This window comes from Caretta caretta, chromosome 6, assembly GCF_965140235.1.
Source record: "Caretta caretta isolate rCarCar2 chromosome 6, rCarCar1.hap1, whole genome shotgun sequence".
Lineage (NCBI taxonomy): Eukaryota > Metazoa > Chordata > Testudines > Cheloniidae > Caretta > Caretta caretta.
The window spans coordinates 57,962,138-57,986,796 of record NC_134211.1 but is presented as its reverse complement, the minus strand read 5'-3'; the positions used below and the strand labels follow the sequence as shown (position 1 = coordinate 57,986,796).

Here is a 24,659-nt window from a genome sequence, read left to right as displayed (position 1 = left end):
AAATTGGTTAGTCTCTAAGGTGCCTCAAGTACTCCTTTTCTTTTTTGCGAATACAGACTAACATGGCTGCTACTCTGAATAGTATCCACTAGTTATTCAAGGCAGGAAGCATGCTACGGGGAACAATCCCTGGCTTGTCTGGGAATGGGGTGATGGATAAAGGTGCAAAAGGAATCACGGCAAATAAAGAATGGAGGGCCTGAGGCACATACCATTAGGCAGGTTCCAGTCTGTGTGGAAGCCATTTTATATGGTCTGGAGACCTTCCCAGCCACTAGGGCCTGGAGCTTCTGTAATTGCTGGAGCAGAGTCCTAGGCGAGAACACAACCACAAGACAGTGCAATGAAGAGACAAAGATCACGGAGGGATATGAGACTGAAGCTGGACTCTCCAATGTCCACCCCAGCTTTCCTCTGAATGAGGAGAGCTCCCTCATTTGTCCATGTCCTCCCACCAGATAGGCCTGTGAAGCCGAGAAATGAAGGGGATAGTGATGGAGGCAATGGAACTGAAAGGAGTTGGGCGAAGGACACCTCTTCTCCTGGTGCCAAATAAACCCCCTCTGCCCTGATCTCCCATAATCAGATTTAGTCAGACCTGGACTCCAGCTCAGGCTGCCCAGATACATCCAATACCCGGGGTGGGGTGCATAGTATGGCCACTGCCACAACCCCAAAATACAGGAGATTCCAGTACTTCTGGGAATGGCATGACCCCACCCCGGTGGTGTGACCTCACAGACACGGAGTGGGTGAGCTCACGCTGGCAGGGGCAGGGCAGCACACTGTTCAAAATGGCGTCCCTCATCTGTGATGCCAGACAAACTCACATCTGGTTTTGTCTCAGTACCGGACAGGGGACAAACCCTAGAAAATGAGGGCTGTCTGGCCCAAACTGGATTAACGGCCTGCCTAGGGGGGCACATCCCATAGCACTAACCACACCCCCTGGAGCATAAGGCTGAGAGGGAAGCAAAAATAAAATGTGATCTGTTTCAACTTCATCTCTCTTGGCAGACGCTGCAGGGGGTTGTGGGCAAAGCCAAATATAGAGCTCAGTGAATAATTCCTCCTCTGGTTGCCCTGGCTGACACATAACAGGCTCACTGTCTTGTTTAAATTACCTCACATGTAACGGCCCTCCAGTTATGGACACATTACGTACTGCCCACTAAAGGGCACAACTGGTTAGCTGACATGGCAAAGGAATTTGCCCCGGGGTGGGGGTGGGGGTGGAGGCAGGGCTGCAAGGAGCATTAGTGAGCCTTGGGTTTTGTAGCCAGGGGGCCCAGATTTCCTTGTTACAAATTGCCTAGTAATTTCTCCTCTGCAGCATTGCCAACTCTTGCAATCTTATTGCAAGTCTTGTGCTAGTTGGTGTTTTTCTTAAAGCCCCAGCTCCTGGAGTCAGGTGATTCCAGGAGAAGCTTAGATTTTGTATGTTTTAAAAGTTAGTTTCCAGCCCGCATGGCCATGGAGGAAAGTGGAAAACGTGCCTCTGCAGGCTCACAAGGCCAATAAAATGAACTCAGTGTTTCTTATTTTGTAATAACTCGTGATTTTTAAGCCAATCACATGAATATGGGATACTGACTCATGACTTTTGAATGCTTGGGATTGACAATACTGCTTCTGCTCCTGGCTGCTTCTCAAAAGCACAGATGGAGGAAATTCAGGGGTTGTGCTGGGAAGGGAGAGATGGGCTGCAGTTCACAATCTTTCCAGCAGGTGGAAGGCCCCAACCATCTATGAGGTTGCAAAAGTTAACCAAAAAGAAAAGGAGTACTTGTGGCACCTTAGAGACTAACCAATTTATTTGAGCATAAGCTTTCGTGAGCTACAGCTCCGATCTGTAGCTCACGAAAGCTTATGCTCAAATAAATTGGTTAGTCTCTAAGGTGCCACAAGTACTCCTTTTCTTTTTGCGAATACAGACTAACACGGCTGTTACTCTGAAAAAAGTTAACCACTGATTGCTGGGAAGGCATTTGCCTGACATCTCCGGGGTCTCTAAAGAGCATTGTCTTACCTGGAAGCTGGGGTCAGAGCCTCAGCATCAGGAGATCAGAGAAAAAGAGTCTGACAAAGAGCCTCAGAGCAAGGTCAGGGAAGACAATAGCCCCTGGCGAGCTCCAGTCATGGTGGTGGGGTCAAGAGGGAAGATGGGTTTGGTTAATAGGGTCACCGGCCAGTTCCTGTCCCGTGGACCGAAGGCTCATGGATGAAAGGAATCCCCATGTGCAGCTGCCAGAGCCTGTGTGGCTGTGAGGAGTGTATCTAAGTGCATGTCTAGGAGGTTGTGAAATCAGAACAAAGGGAACATGTGCATAGGAATACGTTAAGGAGAGCCTCCCTCCTCACCCCAAACTTCTGGCAGTCCCTTCCTGCTGACTCTGCTCTTGCTCTGCCACACATGCACAGTGAAAGGAGGCAGAGCTAACTCCAATTCCAAGTGCTGCTTCCTATTTCTAGGGCATGTGTATGTGCCTTCCATGTTATAGATTCAAAGGAAACAAATTCCTGGGGTGGAGAGGCTGCCAGCTCTGAGCACCGAGACCCCATGCACTCTCCAGATTTTCAGCCCAGGAAGCCAAGGGCCTGCTTTAGGGCTGAGAGGAGAGACTTACTCCCTTGGGCAAGCAGTTGTGCCAGTGTCAGACAAGGAGGAAGCTCCCACAGGCTTTGCTGGGGGGAGGTGGGGCATATAATGGGATCTGCATGGGTGCCAGACACCAAGAGGGCTCCCTCAGGCTGCAGGGGATAACAGGGTCTGCACTGGTGTCAGGTTTGGAGAGAGCTGCTTTGGGTTAGATGGGACCTATGCCCATGTCAGATGAGGAGAAAGTTCCTAGAGTCTGTCCAGTCACCTTGTAAACATAGCTCTTTCTAGGGAAATTCCAAACTGGTATCTTATGCCCTTGTTTTCTCCCAGGCCTTGATACTTAATAGCCCTCTGTGCTTCAGAGAGCAGAGCAAGGGGGTTGAGAGATGGGTGTCATACCTTCGGAGGCCTCCTGCATGGGAGCTTCCATTGAGACAAGGAGAAGAGTGGAGGGGTTTGAGTGACAGTCAGAATCTGGAGAAGGATTCTGGGCTGTGGGGAGAGGAGAGGAAGGAAGGGATGGCAGAAAGCTCCCTTGCTCCTTCCCTTTCTCTGCTGACAGCCCCTGCCTGGCTGACCCAATGCAAACATTCCACACTCACTAACCAAACCCAGCTGAATTGCTGCTGCCATTGGAGGGGAACCAGGCCCTGCTGAGCAGCCCAGATTCTGCCAGGAATTGGGGGAGGGTTGCCTTTCCTTTCCTTCCAAGCACTCCGCTGGCCTCCCTTATTGGCAGCCCACCCCAGAAGAGATCGGGGTTGGCTTCTCTCACCTGTTAGCATTTTCTAAGGTCTCCACTTTTTTCCACAGTTCATTGTTTTCAGATGTGAAAGTCTCAACTCTGCAGGAATAAAACCCAAATCCCGTTAGTTACAAACGCTGCAAAAAAGAGACAAACATTGGACCCCATCCTCCGTCAGAGTCCAGCCCCTGAACAGCCCTGTGCCTTCAGCCTCTGGCAGATGTACTCCCAACTCCCGGAGTCAAATGATCATGCGCTGTCTAGCTACATGTTCTCAGCTGATGCTAACAATCAAGGGATCAGAGCAAAGACTGAATCCCTTCAATGCACATTAATTCCTTTGCAGTGTTTCACTCGCATGGTGCCAAGTGGCTACAAGACTCACACCTGGGAAGAGACTGTCTCTGGGTCTGGGAGAGTCATTAGAGCAGGGGCAGGCAAACTTTTTGGCCTGAGGGCCACACTGGGTTTCCAAAATTGTATGGAGGGCCGGTTAGGGGACGCTGTGTCTCCCCAAACAGCCAGGGGTAGCTTGGCCCCCACCTCCTATTTGACCCCCCCTGCTTCTTGCCCCTTGACCGCTCCCCTGGGACTCCTGCCCCATCCACCACCCCCTGATCCCTGTCCCCTGACTGCCCCCTGCCACCCCATTCACCCCCCCCCCCCATTCCTGACTGCATCCCCGGGACCCCTGCTCGATCCAATCCCCCTGTTCCCTGCCCTCTGACTGCCCTGACCCCTATCCACACCCTGACCCCTGACCATAGCCCCCAAACTCCCCTGCCCTGTATTCAACCCCCCGGCCCCCTTACCGTGCTGCCTGGAGCACCGGGTCAGGCCGCAGCTCTGCAGCTGCGCTGCCTGGCCGCCCAGAGTGTTGCGCCGGCAGTGCGCTAAGGCTGCGGGGGAGGGGGAACCGCGGGGGAGGGGCCGGGGAGGACCCTCCCAGGCCAGGAGCTCAGGGGCCGGGCAGGAGGGTCCCGCAGGCCGGATGTGGCCCGTGGGCCGTAGTTTGCCCACCTCTGCACTAGAGCCACGTTACATGTCGGACAATTTGTAACAAATGCAAGGCCACATAAATGTCTCCATCATCAGCAAATTACATCCATGGGCCACGGAACACATGAACAGAAGACCTTCCACTAGAACAATTCTGGCCTCTCTTCCCCCTGAACTAAAAGGAGAATTTGCATTAGCTGCACCCTATTAGGGAAAGACAATCCCCGGCTCAAACACATGACCAGCTCTAGCCATTGAAGGGCAGTGGAGAACCTACACGCTCTCTCTTTTCTCCAAGTTCTTCTCTGTAACTACTATGGCGAAAGCATCCAGCAAAGTACAGGGAACAGCTGAAGGGAAATTTCTGCAGGGCTGGGGGAAGAATAGTGGCCATGGAAGTGACAATAATAAAACAGAAGACTTTCCAATACATACAACCATGTGAAATGACCGTGTACAGCTTCTGAACTACTCATTCAATATTAAAGTTGTGCTTAAAGGGACACTGCCAGGTTGAACCTTTTAGGCCCAAAATGTAGGTTTTGCGCTAACTAAGGTCAATAAAAATGTTTTGGTTACTCTTGAAATTCCAATTAACATTTTTTTCTTAAAAATGTAAACCTACACTGTAGCCCAAATATGGCAGCACAGCGCTGGAGTAATAAACAGCCATGTACAGACACTATGGCCAGGAGTGGGGAATGAACCTAGGACCTTCAGGACTGAAAGTGCACAACCCTGCCACTCAAACTAGAGGAGCAATCCCATCAGCTGTAAGAGGTAGACTTTTATCCTTAATATGGGCTAACCACCAGAGGGAGACACACTCACACACAGCTAATGTATTACATAAGGGCATAAGAGCCAGAAGTTGAAACTGACTCATCTGTTTTCACTGTGCAGTTCTCTCCACTTAGAGAGGAAAGTGAAAAGTTAATTAGGCCTTTTAAAGAATCTGTCCATGGTAATGATCTCAGGTGTTATTAATGACACAGGACACTATTTTAAAATACTGGTCATGAAATTGGATCCTTGCAGACTGGCTTCTGTGTCTGAGAGGCCCATTTGGGGCTCCACACAAGTGCGGGGAGCCTCTTGCATGGATCTGATTGCAGGGCCATGGCATAGATTATTTCTAACCTGATAGCGTCCCATTACATTAAATTTGTAACTGCAACTCAGACAGAAAAACTGGGAACTATGAACGGAAGTAGATCCTGTTGCCCTAGCTCACATCATAAGGAGAAAACCAAAGTTCAAGCAGGGGACTTTGGGGAACAAACTTGGCCTTAGCATCTTCCTGGCTATCAGCCACTTGAGTCATCATCTTAACATATAGGGATGAGGGAATTGTATTTAATGTTCCAAAATCTCCATGCTCCCATGGCATCCACCATATGCAAAGTAGATAACAGCGTATGCAAAAAGCAGTGAGATATACAATTACTCCATATATTCATGCAAATGTGGGATTTCTGATCCGAGCAGATGCACATGTAATATAGTGGTAGTCACACTACCACTACCAAAATTTGAATATAGGATGTCAGAAGAATCTGTATTTGGGTATGTACTTGACAAGTCATTTACTTGGTTTGATCCACATTGTAGTTAGCATAGGCTGCAAAGCCAGAGGGGGGCCTGAGCCATGGCCTGACCACTTTTTGCCTGGGCCAAACCTCAGTGGCACTGTGACCATTGACTCAGATTTTGAGGTGGTGGGCATAGGAGCTCATCGACTAGGGCTGTCAGGTGCTGGTGGGGGTTGCACCTCAGAGGAAAAGAAGAGGGCCATTTGGTGGTGGGGAAAATCTGTGCCTCCCCCCACCATTTTAAAGGGCACCCCAAAGCCCCGATTAGTGATCAGACAGACCAGAGCAGCTTCTATGATGGAAACATTAATCTCACCAAACATGCTACCCAAACAACGGGTCATAAAGCCTGGAATACTGGGGGCAAACAGAATAAGGCAAGCAGAATGAGTGGGCTTTTTAAGGAATAATCTAGTGCTGTGAGGGTCTGATAGGCTGTCTGGGAGCAGGCGGAGGAGAGGTGGGGGGGGCTGTGCACAAACCAAATCTGTGTGTCAAGAACCCCAGACAAATTTCATGAAATAACCTGACACCTGTACAGAGAATCACAACGAAAGCTCATGCTCAAATAAATTGGTTAGTCTCTAAGGTGCCACAAGTACTCCTTTTCTATTTAGAACTAAAACGCCAAAGGCCTGCATGCTGAGGACTCACCGCTGACAAACAGCTTGTCACCACTACTGTGCTGTCCCAAAGGGCTTACTGGCTGTGCTCTGAGCCACAGAAATTAATTAAAGGAGCCAGCTGAAATCTCAGATCCTTTAAGAATATTTTTTAACTTAACAGTCCTGGGAACAAGATACTATCAAGGGCAGCCAGCCCAAGCATTGCAGTGCCATTGCTTTTGCTAGCAGTAGTGTTTTGGACCATCCCTCTACAGTACTGGGATTGGGAGAGAGAGCTTTGGGGCTGATGCAGCTATTTCTGTGGAGGAAATGCTTAAGCTGAATTCCAGCCCCCAGAAGTGGCATGTGGAGTGGACAGCCAGATGGTCTTTAGAGCCCCAAGCACTGCACAAACAAGATGAGTAGTGACAGCGTGCAGGCCAGTGGCCCTCATCTCCAGTAATACCCTTGTTTGGATGCTTAGAAGGGAGGAGAAGACACTTACTTTTTCTCTAGACACTCCACATATTCCTTCTTCTTCCTGCGACTCTCCTGAGCAGAGATCTGGGAGGTGAGGAAGTACCAAACATGAGTCAGCACTATAAGCCTCAAGGCACTTCTCTGCCCTCCCCCCAGATTCGTTACATGCCTGCTTCCTTTGCACACGCTTTCTTCTGTCCAAAGGCAGAATGGGCTATCACACTTGCCTTTCACATCTGGCCACAAAACACTTAGGAAGCCAAGAATGGGACATTTAGAATTGCCCAATGTGAAGGTTACAAAGCTCTTTTGCAATGTGCCTGAACCCCATCTCCTCTGCAGGCATCTCTGGGGTCACTCGGAAACCTACTGACTCATGTGGCTACGTGATGGGGTTGGCTGGAAAGAATCTTGCCCTCAACCATCTTTGAATCACCAATGGTGACTAATACATGCTGCAGGATCTCTCCAGCTCTCCCATGGGCTCCTGCTAATCTGAGTGGCTCAGGGAATCTCACAGCCTGTACCCAACTATATGATTGAATATATATGTTATGGTAGTGCCCAGTGGCTTCATTCAGGATTTGGACTCCTTAGTGCTGGGTGCTGAACAGACAATAGAGAACATGGTCCCTATCCCAAAGGGCTTACAATATACTTTGGACAAGCTGCAATAGGTGATTGTAGGAAGGACAGGGAGAGGCGAGGTAACAATAGCAATAGGATGGTGTGGTTACACTGGCTGGCTATGACATCTGCGCAACTTGATGTTTCTGAATCATTTAAACTATTTGCTTAAGATGTAATGAAATGAGAGACCTTATTCTTGATTTTCCTCCTGACCCTCTTCAGTGCTTTCTCCTCTGCTTTGGTGAGGGGCAGCTTGGTAGGGATGGGGTAGCCCTCTGCAATCAGGGTGCGTTTCTCCTCCTCGGTCAAGAGCAGGGGGCCTGATGTCCCTTGTAATTTCTGAAATACACAAGCCTATCAGTGGCAGACAGAGCATCAGCAACAAATCCCACCCCACGGGTCCTCACCGCAGCCACCACAACAGGGGACCCTCATTGTAAATAAACCCATGGCAATGGTCTTCACTGCAGCCACGAGAACCTGTCCCCAGTGACACAGCCAGCCAGCTGCTTCACACTCTTCTCACTAATACATCTGCTCCCCAAGCTGTTGTTGGCTATGGGCATTTGTTGTAGAGCTCATGAAAAGCAGTTACCACATGTCCCTTCTACGTGACTTCTCAGTTATTCCTGTGCCAGGAACTCCCTTAAGTGTTCTTTAGTGAATCTGGTGGTCCTGAAAGTGAAGGGCTAACCGAATACTGGCTGGAGCACAGCAGTCACAGGCAGGTGCTATGCACGCCTCTTTTCATCACTCTCTCTCTGGTATATCTCTCAATCCTGACCTGCAACCAGGAGTGAAAGGGAGCCGGTACAGGCCAGTACGGTGTACCGGTAAGAACCGCTCCGGCCCATACCCAGCCCACATTAAAATGCTGCCCCTTTTGCCTCCCCTGTAGGCAACCCTGCTGGTAGGGTCCTACGGCAGGGCCGCCGACTGGGGTGGGGGGAGAGGGAAGGGGCAGCAACGTTAAAGCACTGCCGCATTTAAGGATGGTCCTTTGCTGCGGCAGGGCTTTAAAGATCCTCAAACCACTGCCATGGCAAAGGACCATCCTTTAACATTGTTGCCCCTTCCCCCCGTCAGCGGCCCTGCTGGTAGGGTCTGTATTGGCAGGGCCGCCTACAGGGGAGGCAAAAGGGGCAGGGACATTAAAGTGCTGCCACAGCAAAGGACCCTGCAGTGCTTTAACGTCCCTGCCTCTTTTGCCTGCCCCCCAACCGCCAACGGGGTGGGGAGGGCAAAGGGAGCAGCTGCCCCGGGGCCAGTGATTTAAAAGGGCCAGGGGCTCCGGACTCTGCTGCTGCAGCAGCAGCGTCCGGAGCCCCAGGCCCTTTAAATCCACACAGGAGCACCGGGTGGCGAGAGCCAGGCAGCCTGGAAGGGCTGGCTGGGGGATGCTGACCCCCCAGCCCCACCCCTTCTGCCCGAGGCCCCTCCCTGGCCCTGGACTCGTAAGTGTCCCAACTTATTTTCACCCCTGCCTGCAACACTCCCCCCCCACCACCACCACTTCAGGACTGGGGTCCCATCCAGCTCTGCCAATCGACCTCACTCCTGATTTGCAGTGCCCCTCTGGCTATCCAGTCCTGGGCCTGAGCAGAAATTACCAACAGTGAGACTAACAACTAACAGCCAAGTAAAGTCTCCCAGCTCCTGTGAGCACAAAGAACCCTGCACTCTAGGCTGTGGCGGAGCTTGTATCCTGCTGGCATTCTGATGTCTCCTTTCTAGTTCCTTACATGCGGTGCTGTGAGGAGAGGCGAGGTGGAGATTGCACTGGAAGAGCGAGCAGCTGGCCGGGCTGGGCTGGAGGGAGGCAGGGACCGTGGACTCTGGGATCCATCACTGTCACTGCCATGGCTGCTGGGGGGCGTTGGAGGCATCTGCACCAGGTCATCTAATGGGAAGTAAGGAGAGCACGTTTATCACTACATCATCAACCTACTGGGATAGGTGCAGGGCAATGGACAGCACCAGGGCAAAGTGCTTCCATGAGATTGGGGTGGAAGGAGAAAGCACTGCCCATAGCACGCTGGGGGCTGGAGGAGGGCAAGTTAGCTGAGGCTCAACCCAGGAAAGACACAGACAATGCTGGAATAAATGGAAGAACCATCCAAGATTGTGCCATGACCCACACACAGAGAGCAAATTCTCCATCTTTGCCTTTGAGGTGTTCATTGGAGCCAGGGCTGTGTTTGGTGCCCAGGTTCTGCCCGTGGCCAAATCACTTTCTTTGAACTATGCTCAAGAAGAAGGATGCAAGCTAGCCATCCTTATCCAGGCCTTTGTCGCCTCGAGATTCCATTGCTATGATGTGCTCTGTGAGGGGCCTGAGAGCACTCAGGAGCTCTGATTTTGGGTGCTTCAATTTTTGTGTCTAGTTTGAGACATTCAGAATCATGGACACTTGAAAATTCAGCCCCGGAAAGTTTGGAAGTTGGACACTTCAGCAGTGCCTTTCACCCCATGTGATACAGCTGCAGCTACAGTCAGTGGTGCCAATTAGGAGGAGTTGGGGGTGAATGCTTCCCGCTTTTGCACTTGCTCAGAGTTCCATAGGCTGCAAAACTGAGGGGATAGGGCAGGCGTGGCCTGACCACTTTTCAGCAGTGGTCCCATACTAAATCAGTACTGTTGCAACACCACTGAAATTTGACCCCGTCGCCCCTCTGTACAGCTGGAGGGACAGCCAGGCCAAATAGCATTCCAACCTGGGGCACAGGGAGTCTGTTCCGATACAACAGAGTGCAAGGGAGTCCCCCGAGAACTTGACTCCCAGTAGCACTGGCTCACGTACCGTGTGGGTGAGAGAGAAGGGAAATCCCTGGGCTGAGGAAGAGCTGGGTCCCCAGTGGAGGGGGTATAAATGGGGACTGGAACGAGGTCCCTGCCGGGGGAGATGGGACCAGAACTTGCTTTCCAAAGAGATACTTGAATTGGAACTACCTACTATAGTCAGCAGAGGTGCTTATGCTGCCATGCGCTTGGCTTAAAGGAGAGGGAATTGTTGGCTGTGGTACCCTGCACAGGGTTCTAGTCCTTGGATAAGCTCCCTGTTCCGTCTGCCTCAGCTTATGTTTGATAACCTGGCTATGCTACAAGGCCCACCATTCTTCACAGACGTTTGGGGATAAGGCAGGCCGAGGAGATGGGATATGACGAGGGTCATTGTTAGCAAGGAGGCCAGTTTTACTGATATTCACAAAAGCAACCCGTTGGATGTGCTATAGGGGTGTGATATTTGTAAGCAGCATTGTTAGTTTTAATTAGTGTGAAGCAGACCGCCCAACAGGCCTGGATTTCACATGGCCATCCAATTTGATCCTCAAAACCCCTGTCTTGGTTGAAACAGAACATTTCCCACGTTCGGTGGCACCCACCCGCCCACCCACCCGCAGCTGTACGCGGCTTGTTATACACGGTGCATACCATTGGCAGGGGGTTGGGAAGAGGCAGAGAGGCAGCTGCTTCTGGGCATGATCAACCCCCCACGCAGGCATGTTCAGTGGCTGCGGGGTTGCTCAAAGACAGGAGTGATACTGCACCGGGTGGTGGCGCAGGCTGGAAGGTGGAGGGTGAGCGTAGCATGGACTCAGCGCCTGCAGCGGAGATGGCTCCACAAGGATTGGTGGTGACCAGCTGTGTCCCGCTTTAGCCACTTGAAATGTTGGGAAGTATGGTGAAGTGCCCAGGGCCTAGGATGAGTGCTAGAATTGCTAAATACACACAAATACACACATTCCTGCCCCAACAATGCTGTGCTGTGGCTGCCAGGCTCTCTTCCTGATGTCACTGCTCTCCGACAGCCAAGGGACAATGTTTTTACTAGATCTGAGTCGGGTATTTCAGGCAGATGTAGGACATAAATAGGTGACATCATAATTTAAAATCCTTCTAACGTATCCCTACAATCTAGGTTACAAAATGAGTTCTCTAATGGACCTTGGTGAGGTCTAGTGCCCAGGACAAAATCAGAGATGCTAGAAAGCATATCTCAAAAGGCACGCAGTGCCAAATTAGCAATGCCTGAATTGAGCCAGCTTCCAGAGAACTGGCTCTGCCATCTTTGGAGTTTGCCAAAATGCTGAGGATCTTTACAGTGTATCCAGATACCACCATGATGGGCTGGTATAAGAACCAAAATAGCATGCAAAGTCTGTTGTGCCCTGGCTCAGCTATACTGCTCCAAACCACCTCCCAGCACACACTCTCAAACACAATAAGGTCTCCAGGGGAAGAGCACCACTCTGTGCCTCAGTTTCCTCATCTGTAAAATGGGAATAAAGATATTGACCTCCTTTGTAGTGCACTTTGATGAAAAGTGCTATTTGGGAGTTAGGCATTATTATTATTAAAGCATTTCAGGGGCTCACACACTTGCCACGGTACTTAATGCACCCAAGTGGCTCTGGTTGCTCGGTATCACAACAGGTCACCAGGTGCTTGAGAAGTGCCTCAGCTGTGGGTTAGAGGGCTGACCCCACTCCTGTGGGCCCTATTGTATGTGGGAGCATGATTAGGCTGGGTGTCTCTGGGGCAGTCAGAGTTCTTAATGGAGCCTTAATCGTGCATTTTCGGACTTCAGATGTTTGGGTTCCTTTCGCATTAAACTGAATTTCGAATTTCCTGGCTTTTGAATGGTTGTTTTTGGATAGCTCCAAGGTCCCTGTGAGGCTTTCAATGCTCAGGTCTCTCATATATATTTGCAGCTGTAAGGTAGTTTCTTGTGCATAGGAGTTACAAACAATTCTGTATGTGGCCATTCGTACATGCTGTAATTCCATTTGTATCTGAACACGGGTAATTCAGCCTGAAGATAGGGGATCCATGGTAACCCATCTCAGCCTGCCCTGTTGTTATTCTATGTGTAAGACTTGGTGTATGAGAGTTGTTTTGTGTGTCTATATGCATGGCTTGGAGTGACGAGGCTTTGCAGCCAGATCTGTGTAATATTGAGGGGATGCACGACTGGGCTAAGTACCAGCCAGCTGATTCTATTTTCTTACCTGCTGGTACATTTAGAAACTGGTTCACTTCTTTGGGCTCAGCTTTGATCACAGGTGCTGGAGTCATTTCTACAGGAGTCTGTGAAAGAGCAAGAGTACACAGCTGTCTCTGAGTGTCTTTTTCACTTCCCTCCCCACCTTTCACAAACAGCCCTCGCCGAGTGTGTTGATTGCAGCTACTGCTTCACCAACTCTCTACTTTGCCACATTCCACGCAGTGCCCTGAAGCCCGCCCTGCCAGCCTGCTCGCTGCACTAGCAGCAGGTACACTGACAACCCACAGCACACAATCACGTCAAAAATCTCTATCGTTGCCTGAAACACCAAATACAAACAAGTGTATTTGCTTAGGGAGGGGAAGCCACACACAGCCATGCTGCCACTGCAGATGCTAAGGCAACATCTCTGAATGAAGACTACTACCTCCTTGGCCATTAGCCCAGCTCAAGGCCCAGAAAGCACTCTTTAAACTGACCTCCCAATTCAAGAGGGATGCCTCTCTTAGATCTGCCTTAATCAGAGCTGAGAGAATTTATACAGGCTTTGAGAAATGGAGTAAAACCCCTCTAGTGCTCTTAGGACTTTCACCAGGGCCACTGAACAGCTGTTTCTGATCAAATAGATTAAGAGTTAACATGAACAGCACGTTGTTCCCAGCTGGACTGAACTGCCCCCCTGCTCCCAGCCTCCCTTCCCCCATTCCACCACAGGCAAGAGAGATTTTTACACTAAACAGATACATTGCAAACTCCCCCAGACGGTAAACACAGCTGAGTGTGGACCTTGCTACAACTGCCAGGCACACAAAACAGATCTGCATTCGAGGGCACGGCAAGTTCAAGCTGCGTAAATAATGGAGGAAGTCTATGTGCATTTTTAGCTTGAATAGTTGATTTGTTTACTAGAATTGTCTGAAAGGGAAGATGCCCAACATGAGTGAAAAAAGGAAGAGAACCCAGGAAAGGATCTACTGTATCTGATGGGCCACAAGATACAAGACAGTTCAGCACCATGCAAGATTGGACAAACCTCCCCTCTCAGAAGAGCCCCCACTGGAACCAGGGCCAAACGGAGCCCTCAGTCACCCCCATGTCACCAAAGGCAGCAAGTATCCAAGGGTGTTCTTCAGAGAAACAGACATCTTAAGGACTTGGGAGTGGGCAAGAGCTTTGGTCCCTCAGTTCTTGGAAATATTCATAACAATTGTGAACACTTAATCATAGAATCATAGAATCATAGACTATAAGGGTTGGAAGGGACCCCAGAAGGTCATCTAGTCCAACCCCCTGCTCGAAGCAGGACCAAATCCCAGTTAAATCATCCCAGCCAGGGCTTTGTCAAGCCTGACCTTAAAAACCTCTAAGGAAGGAGATTCTACCACCTCCCTAGGTAACGCATTCCAGTGTTTCACCACCCTCTTAGTGAAGAAGTTTTTCCTAATATCCAATCTAAACCTCCCCCACTGCAACTTGAGACCATTACTCCTCGTTCTGTCATCTGCTACCATTGAGAACAGTCTAGAGCCATCCTCTTTGGAACCCCCTTTCAGGTAGTTGAAAGCAGCTATCAAATCCCCCCTCATTCTTCTCTTCTGCAGGCTAAACAATCCCAGCTCCCTCAGCCTCTCCTCATAACTCATGTGTTCCAGACCCCTAATCATTTTTGTTGCCCTTCGCTGGACTCTCTCCAATTTATCCACATCCTTCTTGAAGTGTGGGGCCCAAAACTGGACACAGTACTCCAGATGAGGCCTCACCAATGTCGAATAGAGGGGAACGATCACGTCCCTCGATCTGCTCGCTATGCCCCTACTTATACATCCCAAAATGCCATTGGCCTTCTTGGCAACAAGGGCACACTGCTGACTCATATCCAGCTTCTCGTCCACTGTCACCCCTAGGTCCTTTTCCGCAGAACTGCTGCCTAGCCATTCGGTCCCTAGTCTGTAGCTGTGCATTGGGTTCTTCCGTCCTAAGTGCAGGACCCTGCACTTATCCTTATTGAACCTCATCAGATTTCTTTTGGCCCAATCCTCCAATTTGTCTAGGTCCTTCTGTATCCTATCCCTCCCCTCCAGCGTATCTACCACTCCTCCCAGTTTAGTATCATCCGCAAATTTGCTGAGGGTGCAATCCACACCATCCTCCATATCATTTAGGAAGATACTGAACAAAACCGGCCCCAGGACCGACCCTTGGGGCACTCCACTTGATACCGGCTGCCAACTAGATATGGAGCCATTGATAACTACCCGTTGAGCCCGACAATCTAGCCAGCTTTCTACCCACCTTATAGTGCATTCTTCCAGCCCATACTTCCTTAACTTGCTGACAAGAATACTGTGGGAGACCGTGTCAAAAGTTTTCCTAAAGTCAAGAAACTTAGTGTGTGGCATCCACCTGTCCTCACAAACAACAACTGGAACCTCAGAGAAGGGTTGTTCTGCCTGTTGTTCAGCTTGGGAAAGTGAGAGGTTTTATGATGTGCCCAAGGCCACATGACAAGTCAGTGGCAGGACTGGGAGAGGGACTCAGGAGTATGAGGCTCATATTCAGCCCATTAGTTAATTCTGCCTTCCCTAAAATTATCTCATTGGGGAAGTGCCTTTGAACACTCACCAGCAAAATGGGCTCCCCAAGGGCTAAAGAAATATCAGCAGACTGGAAGGAAAGGGCCTTCCATCAAGTTGAAATGCTTGTGAACAACTAGATGGCTCTGGAGTTGGTAAATTGCACACCAAGTACCTCAAGGACATTGTTTTGAATCTAACCCACACTGTTAATAATTTCAAGTCTCCTGTGTTATAGAGGGGTAAATCTTTCAGTGTCTACACAGGAGGAATAAGTTCCCCTGGGTCCTTTTGCTCTTTTAATTAAAACGGGGAGTGAGTTTAACACTGAGCCTAAAACCGTTCTAATTGTCATTTCAAGTGAGAAATTACTAGCAATAAGGAAATGGTTGGGCATCAGCTTTGTTTCACCTTCAGCCTTCTGTCCAGGAGGACCCTATAACTGCAGGCAAGGGGCCTGCAGAGCCAAGACAGTGTCAGAGTTTGTTGTTGGGAAGTGCCAATTACCAGATACATAGTCAGGCACATATTCTGGGTAAAACGGGCTCACCTCTTCAGGTGCCGGCAGTCTCTGCAGTGGGTTGAGGTTCAGCGCTGGCACTAAACTGGCTGCAAGCTGGGATTCAGGAAGTTCTGGAGCCAGGTTCTGTTCCTGCTTCACCATAATGGAGCACAGCTTGTGCCCAAGGGACCACACTCCGCTCTCCAGGTCTGAAACAAGCACAGCATGAGAATCAAACTCCACCAAGCTTCTTTGGGACACCAGCAGTAACAGGACAAGTCAAGAGACATCAGAAGCTTTTATCGGCAAAGGGTCCCTTTCCAATGTGTGTGGGGGATATAGGTGTCTCTCTTCTGCATTAAGATCTGTGATAGGCACTGCTGCTGCACAAGTATGTGTATACCCTCAATATTTAAGGGGTCAGTTAATCCCTCTCCTCATGGACACTACTGGTGCTGACATTCATTCTCCAGGTGTGGAGAAATGCATGTATGCTGCTCCCCACCCCCAGGCAGAAGCAGGCTGCAGTCTCCACCATGAGGAGCATTAGTGTAGAGGGAGAGGGAAAGCCCTCTGAGAAACACGTAATGGGCCTGAGTGCCCCCCTCTGTGTGCGAGCTTGGGGTATGAATATTTATGGGGACAGAAGATCACAGGAGCTGGATCTCAGACAAAAAGAGATAATGGTCAATTCAGAGAAGGTGAAGTCGCTTGGCCTCTACTCTGGAGTTTTGGTCCCATCCTTCCTGCTCCTTAGACACCTCAGCCTGCCAAGAAGCTAGTCTGTACCTGGTTCAAGTCATACATCCTCCTACCTAATGCACTTCCCTTCCTCTTTTATCTCAGTACTGGAAACTCATTGGCCCTGCCACACTACAGCCTTTAACACAGTATATCACCAGTTTACGTGCTGGCTAGTTCTAACCATGGCCTAGTTAGCTCTGATCAGGAGTCCAGATTCTCTGCCACTACCCTGGTCCCTAGACATTGCTCTGGCAGAAGCTAGGGACTGCAAAGGGGTCACAAAAGCCCAGAAGAGAGTTCCTCTGGTGTAGGAACTGCACAGGGCCTGTGTATGCAGCCATAAACTGCTCCTCTGTGCAGCTCCCAGTGTAGGGCACACGCCAGGGTCACGGAGTGAGTGGCCATCCTGCGCTGTAGAGTAGCCTGTAGGCAGCCATAAGAAGGCTGCCATAAGCCAGAGCAGCCACTTATGTTGGGGCAACATCAGCCCCGAGTGCACTCAGAATCCAGATGGCACAAAGGTGGCTTAAAGTCACCTTTGCCCAAACTGCTCCTGGGCTATGCTTTCTAGGAGGCAGCACAGAATTTACCCCTGTTTGTGCCCACACAGAATGTAGTTAAAACTCTGGCAGTAATTAGAGCTGTAAACAGTGTGTCACCCTTGGCAGTGGCCTATGCTGGCTGTCTTCCTGTAACTAGTCTGGCACACTTATTTTGCTGTGCGGACAGGACTCCCTAACTGTGCCTGTGTAACTGGTTGGGCTTGTCCTCCTTCCTTCCAGCACTCTGTGCAGTAGGATGCCCCCGAGTATACTTCCACATGCCCTGCTGGTGCTGCTCTGTATGTATATCTACCGTGCCTATTCCCTGCTGGGGCACTATGGGATAGCTACCTAGACTTTCCCAGAATGCACCAATGCAAACATGATTAGGCACCCTAGTAGGTGTGAACGCATAACATAATAGTGATGGCAGCAAAGCTGCTATGTGGACACAAGCTGAACTGTATTACCTGTTAAGGAGGCCAAGCCATAACCAGTTACAGAACCCACCGTTGCAGCTCTAGTGTGGATGGGCCCTGTGTTTTGGAGAGTGCGGGAGAGAAGGGGTTACAAGGCCACAGGTAACTGCACCCAGAAACCTTGGATGAACTTTCCCCTCCATCCAGCTGTTCTGCTACAATGGTAAAAGCGGGACTGGAAAGCTTTACATGTCCCTTTCTGTGAGAGGAACGGCGCCCCCTCTGCCTGCGAGAGCTGTGGCTGCTGGACTTGTTACTAATCAAAGCAGAAGAGGGCAAGCAAGGGGCTCTTTCTGTCTAGAATAAACTAGGTGAGAGAGCAGCCCCCAGCTCTGTCAGTCCAAACAGGCCAAGCAGTGAACACCCAAACAAGCACATGCTGCCTTTCCTTCTCCTGTCCCCATCCCAAGCCCCTCTGTCTGTCCCAGCCTGCAAGATTTATTACAAGAGCTATTGGGTTACAGAGATGAACCAGCCAACAGGGTGTCGTTAAGGGCCAGATGAGAAGGCATTTTCCATGGATGCATCTACATTCCACAGCCTTGCTGGATCCCAAAGGTACAGATGATCTAGAAACACTGAAGATGTGTCTGGATCCTGCTGTGTGAGTGGTGCCAGGAGATTCTGACTCAGCATGCTTTTCTAGATACATTGTTTGTGGTCAGATATTCGGAATGGGTGTGCAGTAAAAAATATGGACCCATCACACACAGATATGAGAAATTCATTGCTCCTCTGGAAACAGGGAAGGGAGTGAAGAGAAATGAGGGGAGAAGGGGAATATATTTAAATGTAGTGTCTTCATTTCTCTTTCCTCTCTGTGCTGTAGAACCACAGCCTGCTTGTTGGCATGGAATTGGACTTCACAGATCAATAGCTCACCCAGTTGCATGTAATCAGACCTACACCTTCTGCTCTAGAGAACTGTAGCCGGCTCCTGGGCATGAAATTATGCCTGCACGCCCTGGTCTGCAGAACTGCAATCTGGTACCTGGAACCAGAGGTTCCATATTTGTACCCATAACCTATTAGGCAAGTGGATTCGACTGAAAAATAAGGTCATGAGACTGATGAGCAACCTGAACCTTGCAACCTAACTGAATTAGTGGGTGTCTAGCCTGGGATGGGCAGGATTCTGAAGTTTTTGAGGACAGCAGGGAAGCATGGAGAAACCAATGTGTAAAAAGCAACAGCCGGCTCCAAAACTAGAGACAGCCTAGGTTCCCTTGAGAATGCAGCAGGCTGAAAGGGTATACTTAACCCACACAGATGTTAAAGGAAAACTATTTGTGGCATTGCGTTTTAAGGGAAGCACTAATAGGTACAATGCAGAGATACATCTGGATTTGGGTTCAAATATAAATACACATTAAAATGGAGGTTTAACCCACACAATTTCAGCATAGGGCAGTTGACCCCAATTCACAGATGGATTAAAATGTGTATCAATTCAAATATGAGCCAGATATAACCCTGGAAATGCAGTTTTTTATCCTCTGCATGTGACTATGTGTGTTGACATATGTGTGCTACAATGATATTTTGTACTCATTCACTGCACAGAGGTGAATTTCACCCTCTGACTAGTAATGTAAGGCTGGCACACCACTTCAGTCCTATTGATTTAAGTGGGGTTTAACTGGTGAATAGTCTGCACAAGAGCAATTGTCACCCTCAGTGTCCCAAATATGTGCTAGGCTCTCTACAGACATAGGAAAGCCCCAAAGAGCTTGCAGTCTAAGCAGAGACATGACAATATATGGAAAGAGGATGGAGGGGAAGAGGTGACAAATGTAACAGATACAAGCTCCTGAGTTAGCTTAGTACAACTGCACATCTTTGTTTTGTGTTTCACTGCTCCCTGCATCTCCATCCTGTTTGCTTCTCACCCTATCATTATAATCTTTATTCTCATTTTATTTATTTTCAGTGTGTGTGTGTCAAGACCATGTGTGTCAAGGTGTGTGTTCTTACCTGCGTGGTTTTTGCTAATTGCCCAAGAATACTTGCTTCTGCTGAGCCCCCTGCAGGGACGGGTTAATGTTAAAGTCAGGGACAGGAAACCCCTCTGAGTGTTCGAAGGTTAAGGAAAAGCTGTCGGGCCTGATGTTAGGCCCCTTGCTTGGTGATCCTCTGATGCACTTTCTGAGTTATGGGTAATGACCCTAAAGGTGTTGACTGTGTAATTTGCAAAGAAGAGGCAGCAGATGGCAGTTTCTCTCCTTTCTTGGTGTTTGTTATCACAGAGCAGGGATAGTTCCTGGCTATGATGGGGAAACCTCTATCCCAGACCTTGCTCTTGCTAAAGGAAGGGCTTTCTTCTCCTGTATATACTGAGTCAGTGACACAGCTTTTTCAGGCAGCCTGGTGTCGATCAGCTGCCAGGACACCCACACAGTCCTGCAAATTACAGGACACTCTGTTGGGATTGCTCTAAAAATATCCAGCCATCACGAATTACCCTGAAATGAATTGTTTTAAAAATAGGGTTTGAAATAACTGTTCCTCTCTGTCTTCCTCTAAGAGATCCACTCACAAGGAAGCCACTTAGTTTTCCACATGAGCCAACGCTGGCTGCAGGCGGAGACTCTTGCTCCCTATATCCAGGCCAAACCTCACTGGTGAGCTCCAGGAAGATACTTGAGTCCAATGCATCCACTCCCAACCTAGCAGGACCCTATGGAACTGCTGCCTGCAGTCTGCCAGGAGCACACAGCGTGCAGAGACCCAAACCATAATCATCAGCATGAATAACGTTCAGCAATAGAAATGAATAATTCTATTGTGAGCGCAGCAAATTTAAGAAAAAAATGTGGTCCACATTCATAAAATGACAAATTATCTGTTGACTAACTGTACTAAGTCAAAGCAGTTAGGAGTGCCCCAGTGCAGAGGAGCCCAACTTGGGTCAAGCAGACCCCACCTCTGCTCAAAGACACCAGCTCTTCTAGGACATGCAGTACATCTTTTGGAAACACAGCACTTTGCATATGGGTTTCTTGTGCTCACCATTGGCATTATCTTCAGTCTTGATAGGCATGAGGGGGCTCTGTGGAGCAGAATCTCCACTGAGCGAGTAGCTGTGCTCTGCCTGGATGCCCGGAGTAGGAGGGTCCAAGTCCATGTCCAGTAAAGGGTTCTTTTCAGCCAACATTGGATCATCAAAGAAACTGCTGAAGAGTTCATTGGAGAAATCCTCCATGTTCTCAGAGAAATGATCCAGATTCTCGGAGAAATGCTGAGAAGGAACCAAGTGAAAGAGAAGATTATTGTCAACTCAGTTAGGGGCTAGGGAGCCTTCCACTGAACTGTGATCAAAACTTCAGCAACCACATCATTTGGATGAAAAATAACAATCGCCACCCTTTATTCTGATCAGTGCTGATAGCTAGATAAAATCAGCTTTCTATTAATAAGGTACAGTTCAAATGCTCAATGATATATCTGCCTTTTTATCTATCTATCCTGTACATACCCAACTAGCTAACTCTCTGGCTCCCTTATGTACCCATCTATCCATCTATGTAGGGTATATACCATATGCTATTTAGTAGAAGCACGAGCTCTAGGAAAACGTGTGTGGTAAAAAAATATAAGTACATAAAAATGTTGTGTTCTTCTTAGCCTGTGCGTAGTGACATAAATGTTCCCATGTGTTCTCCAAGCAGCAGTAGGCACCCTGGTACCAAGGATAACAAAACCCAACCACTGATTTCTATCAGTGAGAAAACATTAATGTGATCAAAATAACAGGAAGGCCCCATGTTGTATTTAATTTCCTTTAGGATTTCACAGCCCCTCTGTGGACCCTATAAGAATGTCCTAAGGCCAGTTAAAGCCTGTGAAATTCTACTTCCTGATGAAATTTAAACACCACAGATGGCCACCTGTTAACAGCAAACAAACAATCATTCCACTAACAGCAAATAAATCTGATCCCATGCAGAACCTGTTTCCCCTGAGACATGCACTCCTACTGAGAAGTCAGATCACTAACTTATCCATTTGATACAACAAAACATTGGTGGGGCAATGAGAAAAATGATGGTTACCCATAGCCAGCTGAAAAAGGATCCCATTTATTGGCAGAGTGACACTTTTGGCTCAGAGGGAAGAAAGAGAAACACAGATTACATATGTGGTCTTAAAAGATCTGGCTAGAGCTGACCCAAAGTCTGAGAAGGATAGGCAGACCAGGAGTGGCTGAAGAGGGGAGAATTTGGGGTGGGGGGCACTGCAAGCAAAATATTGAGAACAATGGCATATGTGAGAGAGAGAGAGGCATACATTACAGCCCTCTGAGTACCAGTGGAAGGAGGCCATGTACCAGGAGGAGCCTGAGGGGGTACAGGTGTGTATATGCTTTTCATTCTCTAAAAGCAAAGCTGAGGGAGGAGTTGGCCAGGGGATCCCGGATACCACACTCCACTAGTTCCTGTTCCAACAGGAAGGTGTGTTTGTTTTACTTTAGCACAATATCATTCTGCAAACAGAGCCCTGGCAGTGAGAGGGTTGGGGAGAGGAGCGGGCTGCAGCTGGGCAGCCCCCCTGCCTTGCCAGGGAGCAGATGGAGAGAGCATATGGGGGCGGGGGGAAGCAGTTTGCAGTTGGTCGCACCCTCCCATGCCCCTGCCTTTGATTTGAAAAATCAGACAACCAAGGAGCACTAAGGAACCAATTTTCCCTTCCAGCTCTGGAGTCTGAGACTCCTGCTTTCCTCCTGACACTAGCTTTTCTGTGCCTTTGTTTCCCTCACCCTCACTCCTGTCCTCCCAGTCACCCCAGGTGCAGGCTGACATGCAGCCATCCAAACCTCCCTTGGGATTACAGACAGTATGGAGAGGACTGAGAAGGAGGTACTTTCATTCTAAGCCCTGGTTTTCAGCCACTCACAGGACATTTGGGCATTGTTCTCTGGGAGAGGCAAATTTGGTTTGGTAGTTTAGTAAAACCCACTTGGCCATTTTCAAGTATCTAGAAGCATTTTTGTGCCTGGATGAATAACAGAAAACAATTCAAAGTTGCCCTGGACATAACCCTTTGTGAGAGAAAGCCACTGAGTCAGTGGAAGACACCTGGTTTACCCGAGTTATCTAATTAGCATTGGGAAAGTAGCATCTCTGCCTCTCCCTGTGCGTCTGGGGGCTGCACTACTTGGAACATTGGCTTTAAGGAGCATACATTTATACAGATGCTGCTGCACCTGCTTTGTGTCTTTTCTTTTTTAAGAAAACAAGCAAACTCAGTGTAAGAAAGGATGATAGTGTAATTATAAAGGGTGGGAATGTAAGTAGAAAAGTGAAAGAATCCAGCGTTCTGTCATACCAGGTTCCCTCCACAGCGAGCAAATACATGAAAGAACAAATCCACAGTCAAACCTACCTTTGTGCTCAGGGCTGGAGGAACAGCTGCTGTGGGAATTATCAATGACTTTCCTGTGAGTTTCAAATCTCCTCCATAACTTTGTGTTAACAAAAGGGATGAGGGTAGGGAGAGAATCAGGGAGAAGTTGCACTGAATCATGCTGTAATTTCACATAAAATTCTCATATCTGCCTCCCAACCCCAGTTAGAACAAGGATTCCTGATCACACTGTGGTCTCCCAAGCAGAGGATAAACAGAGAAAGTGTGATGGCATGACATTGTTTGATTTAAAACAAAAGGGTCATCTCACCGCTGGAGGAAGGTTATTTACAGGTTATAAATGAGGGAAGGGTAGATATTTTTCTTAATTTCACAGCTGTTCAGCTCAAACACCACCATTTTTCAAAACAGCCAATGATTTGGGGCACTTTTTCTTTTGGGCACCCAAAAATTAAAGGGACTCAGGATGAGTGGCCACTTTTGAAAATGTGGCTACAGATGTCAAAGCTGTCATTACAGAAATGCAAGAGGGCTGCTTCAAGGTACCACTTTTCCTCCAGGGATCTTAGCTAACTTGTACAGCGAGAACTGGAGGTGGGAGAGAGTGGGCAGTCTAGAGCCTATGGTGATGCATGCCTCTGAAACACATCTAATAAATACATATCAAACTAACACAGGATGCCCAAACTCTATCCCCCCTCCACTGGCATCTGGCCAAGAGCTGAAGAGCTGCATCAAATTTGCGTAGAAGGCAGCAGATTTACAACTGCCCTCATCTTTAATTTGGAGAAGCCCTAGGGAAACTACAGAAGCCGGTATACAATGTGACCACTTGGGTCAGAAAGGAGCATTGCATATTGGGGTCTGTAGTCTCTGCAGGCCACACCTCAATATTAAAGAGCAGGATCTCTGTGGACCACATTGTAGAACTCCCTAGACTAGACTTGGTACTTAATGCTCTGGCAGTAAGGAGCTCAATGGAGCAAAGGCCAGAAACACACAATTAAGAGTGAGACCTAAGGAAGGAATTTACAAAGGTTTGGATATGAATGAAGATGAGGATAATAAGGAGATGCATAGAACAGGCTCAGAGTCCCACAGCATCTTCCTGGTCTAGAATCTCCTTCTGGGAGCATCTTCTCCCTGCTAGGTGAGACCTGCCAAGTCTCTGGTGGGATTCAGCTGTGATATGATGAAGGATTCTGCAGTGAGCTTCACATAGCTAGAATCTCCCTCATGATTTTTTGAAATCACCTTCATATAAGTGGTCCCAGCTTAAGGAGGGGACCAGCCAGCTAGGAAATGTGATCTTCATCATCCCAGTCCAAAGGGAGGGGCGTGAAATTGACTTGGAAAAAACTTCTTCCAGATAGGATCCAAAGCTAACAGCTCAGTCTCTGTTCACATCATTCCCTCCTGCTATCTCCCCCTCCCTTTCATGCTCTCCTTCTTTCTAACTCCCTTTGACCATGCTCTGCAGCCAAGAAATATCACAAGATATATTTCCAAAGCGGTATTGCCAACGAGCGGTCAGGAAGGGGGCAGCCAAGGGACAGCAGCGCCATGGTGATGATGTGCAGGATTTCCTGATCCAAACCACGGTCTCTGGCAGCCCCTCCCCCTCAACACTGTTCCATGGAGATGGGATATGCATGTACGTGCTGGAGCTACGGAGCAGCCTATCTCCAAACACAGATATCCCAAAAGCATCTCTGACACCACAGGAAAATCTGCTCAAGTTAAGACAACTCATCAGCCAGGAGAAAGTGTGAGTCTTTGAGACACTGGCTCCTGCAC

General features: G+C 48.8%; 1 protein-coding gene across 1 annotated transcript in view; it reads right to left on the bottom strand.

Annotated features, from left to right (window-relative positions):
* The window catches only part of CREB3L1 (cAMP responsive element binding protein 3 like 1), a 68,807-nt gene that overhangs the window by 7,420 nt on the left and 36,728 nt on the right, over window positions 1-24,659 (bottom strand). Inside the window, exons 2-9 of the mRNA XM_048855027.2 lie at window positions 20,508-20,736; window positions 15,782-15,942; window positions 12,663-12,741; window positions 9,396-9,553; window positions 7,843-7,992; window positions 7,049-7,107; window positions 3,378-3,446; window positions 213-312 (exon numbers count right to left, since the gene is read on the bottom strand). Of these exons, the coding sequence (XP_048710984.1) occupies window positions 213-312; window positions 3,378-3,446; window positions 7,049-7,107; window positions 7,843-7,992; window positions 9,396-9,553; window positions 12,663-12,741; window positions 15,782-15,942; window positions 20,508-20,736 (1,005 nt within the window). The remainder of the gene's footprint in view (window positions 1-212; window positions 313-3,377; window positions 3,447-7,048; window positions 7,108-7,842; window positions 7,993-9,395; window positions 9,554-12,662; window positions 12,742-15,781; window positions 15,943-20,507; window positions 20,737-24,659) is intronic.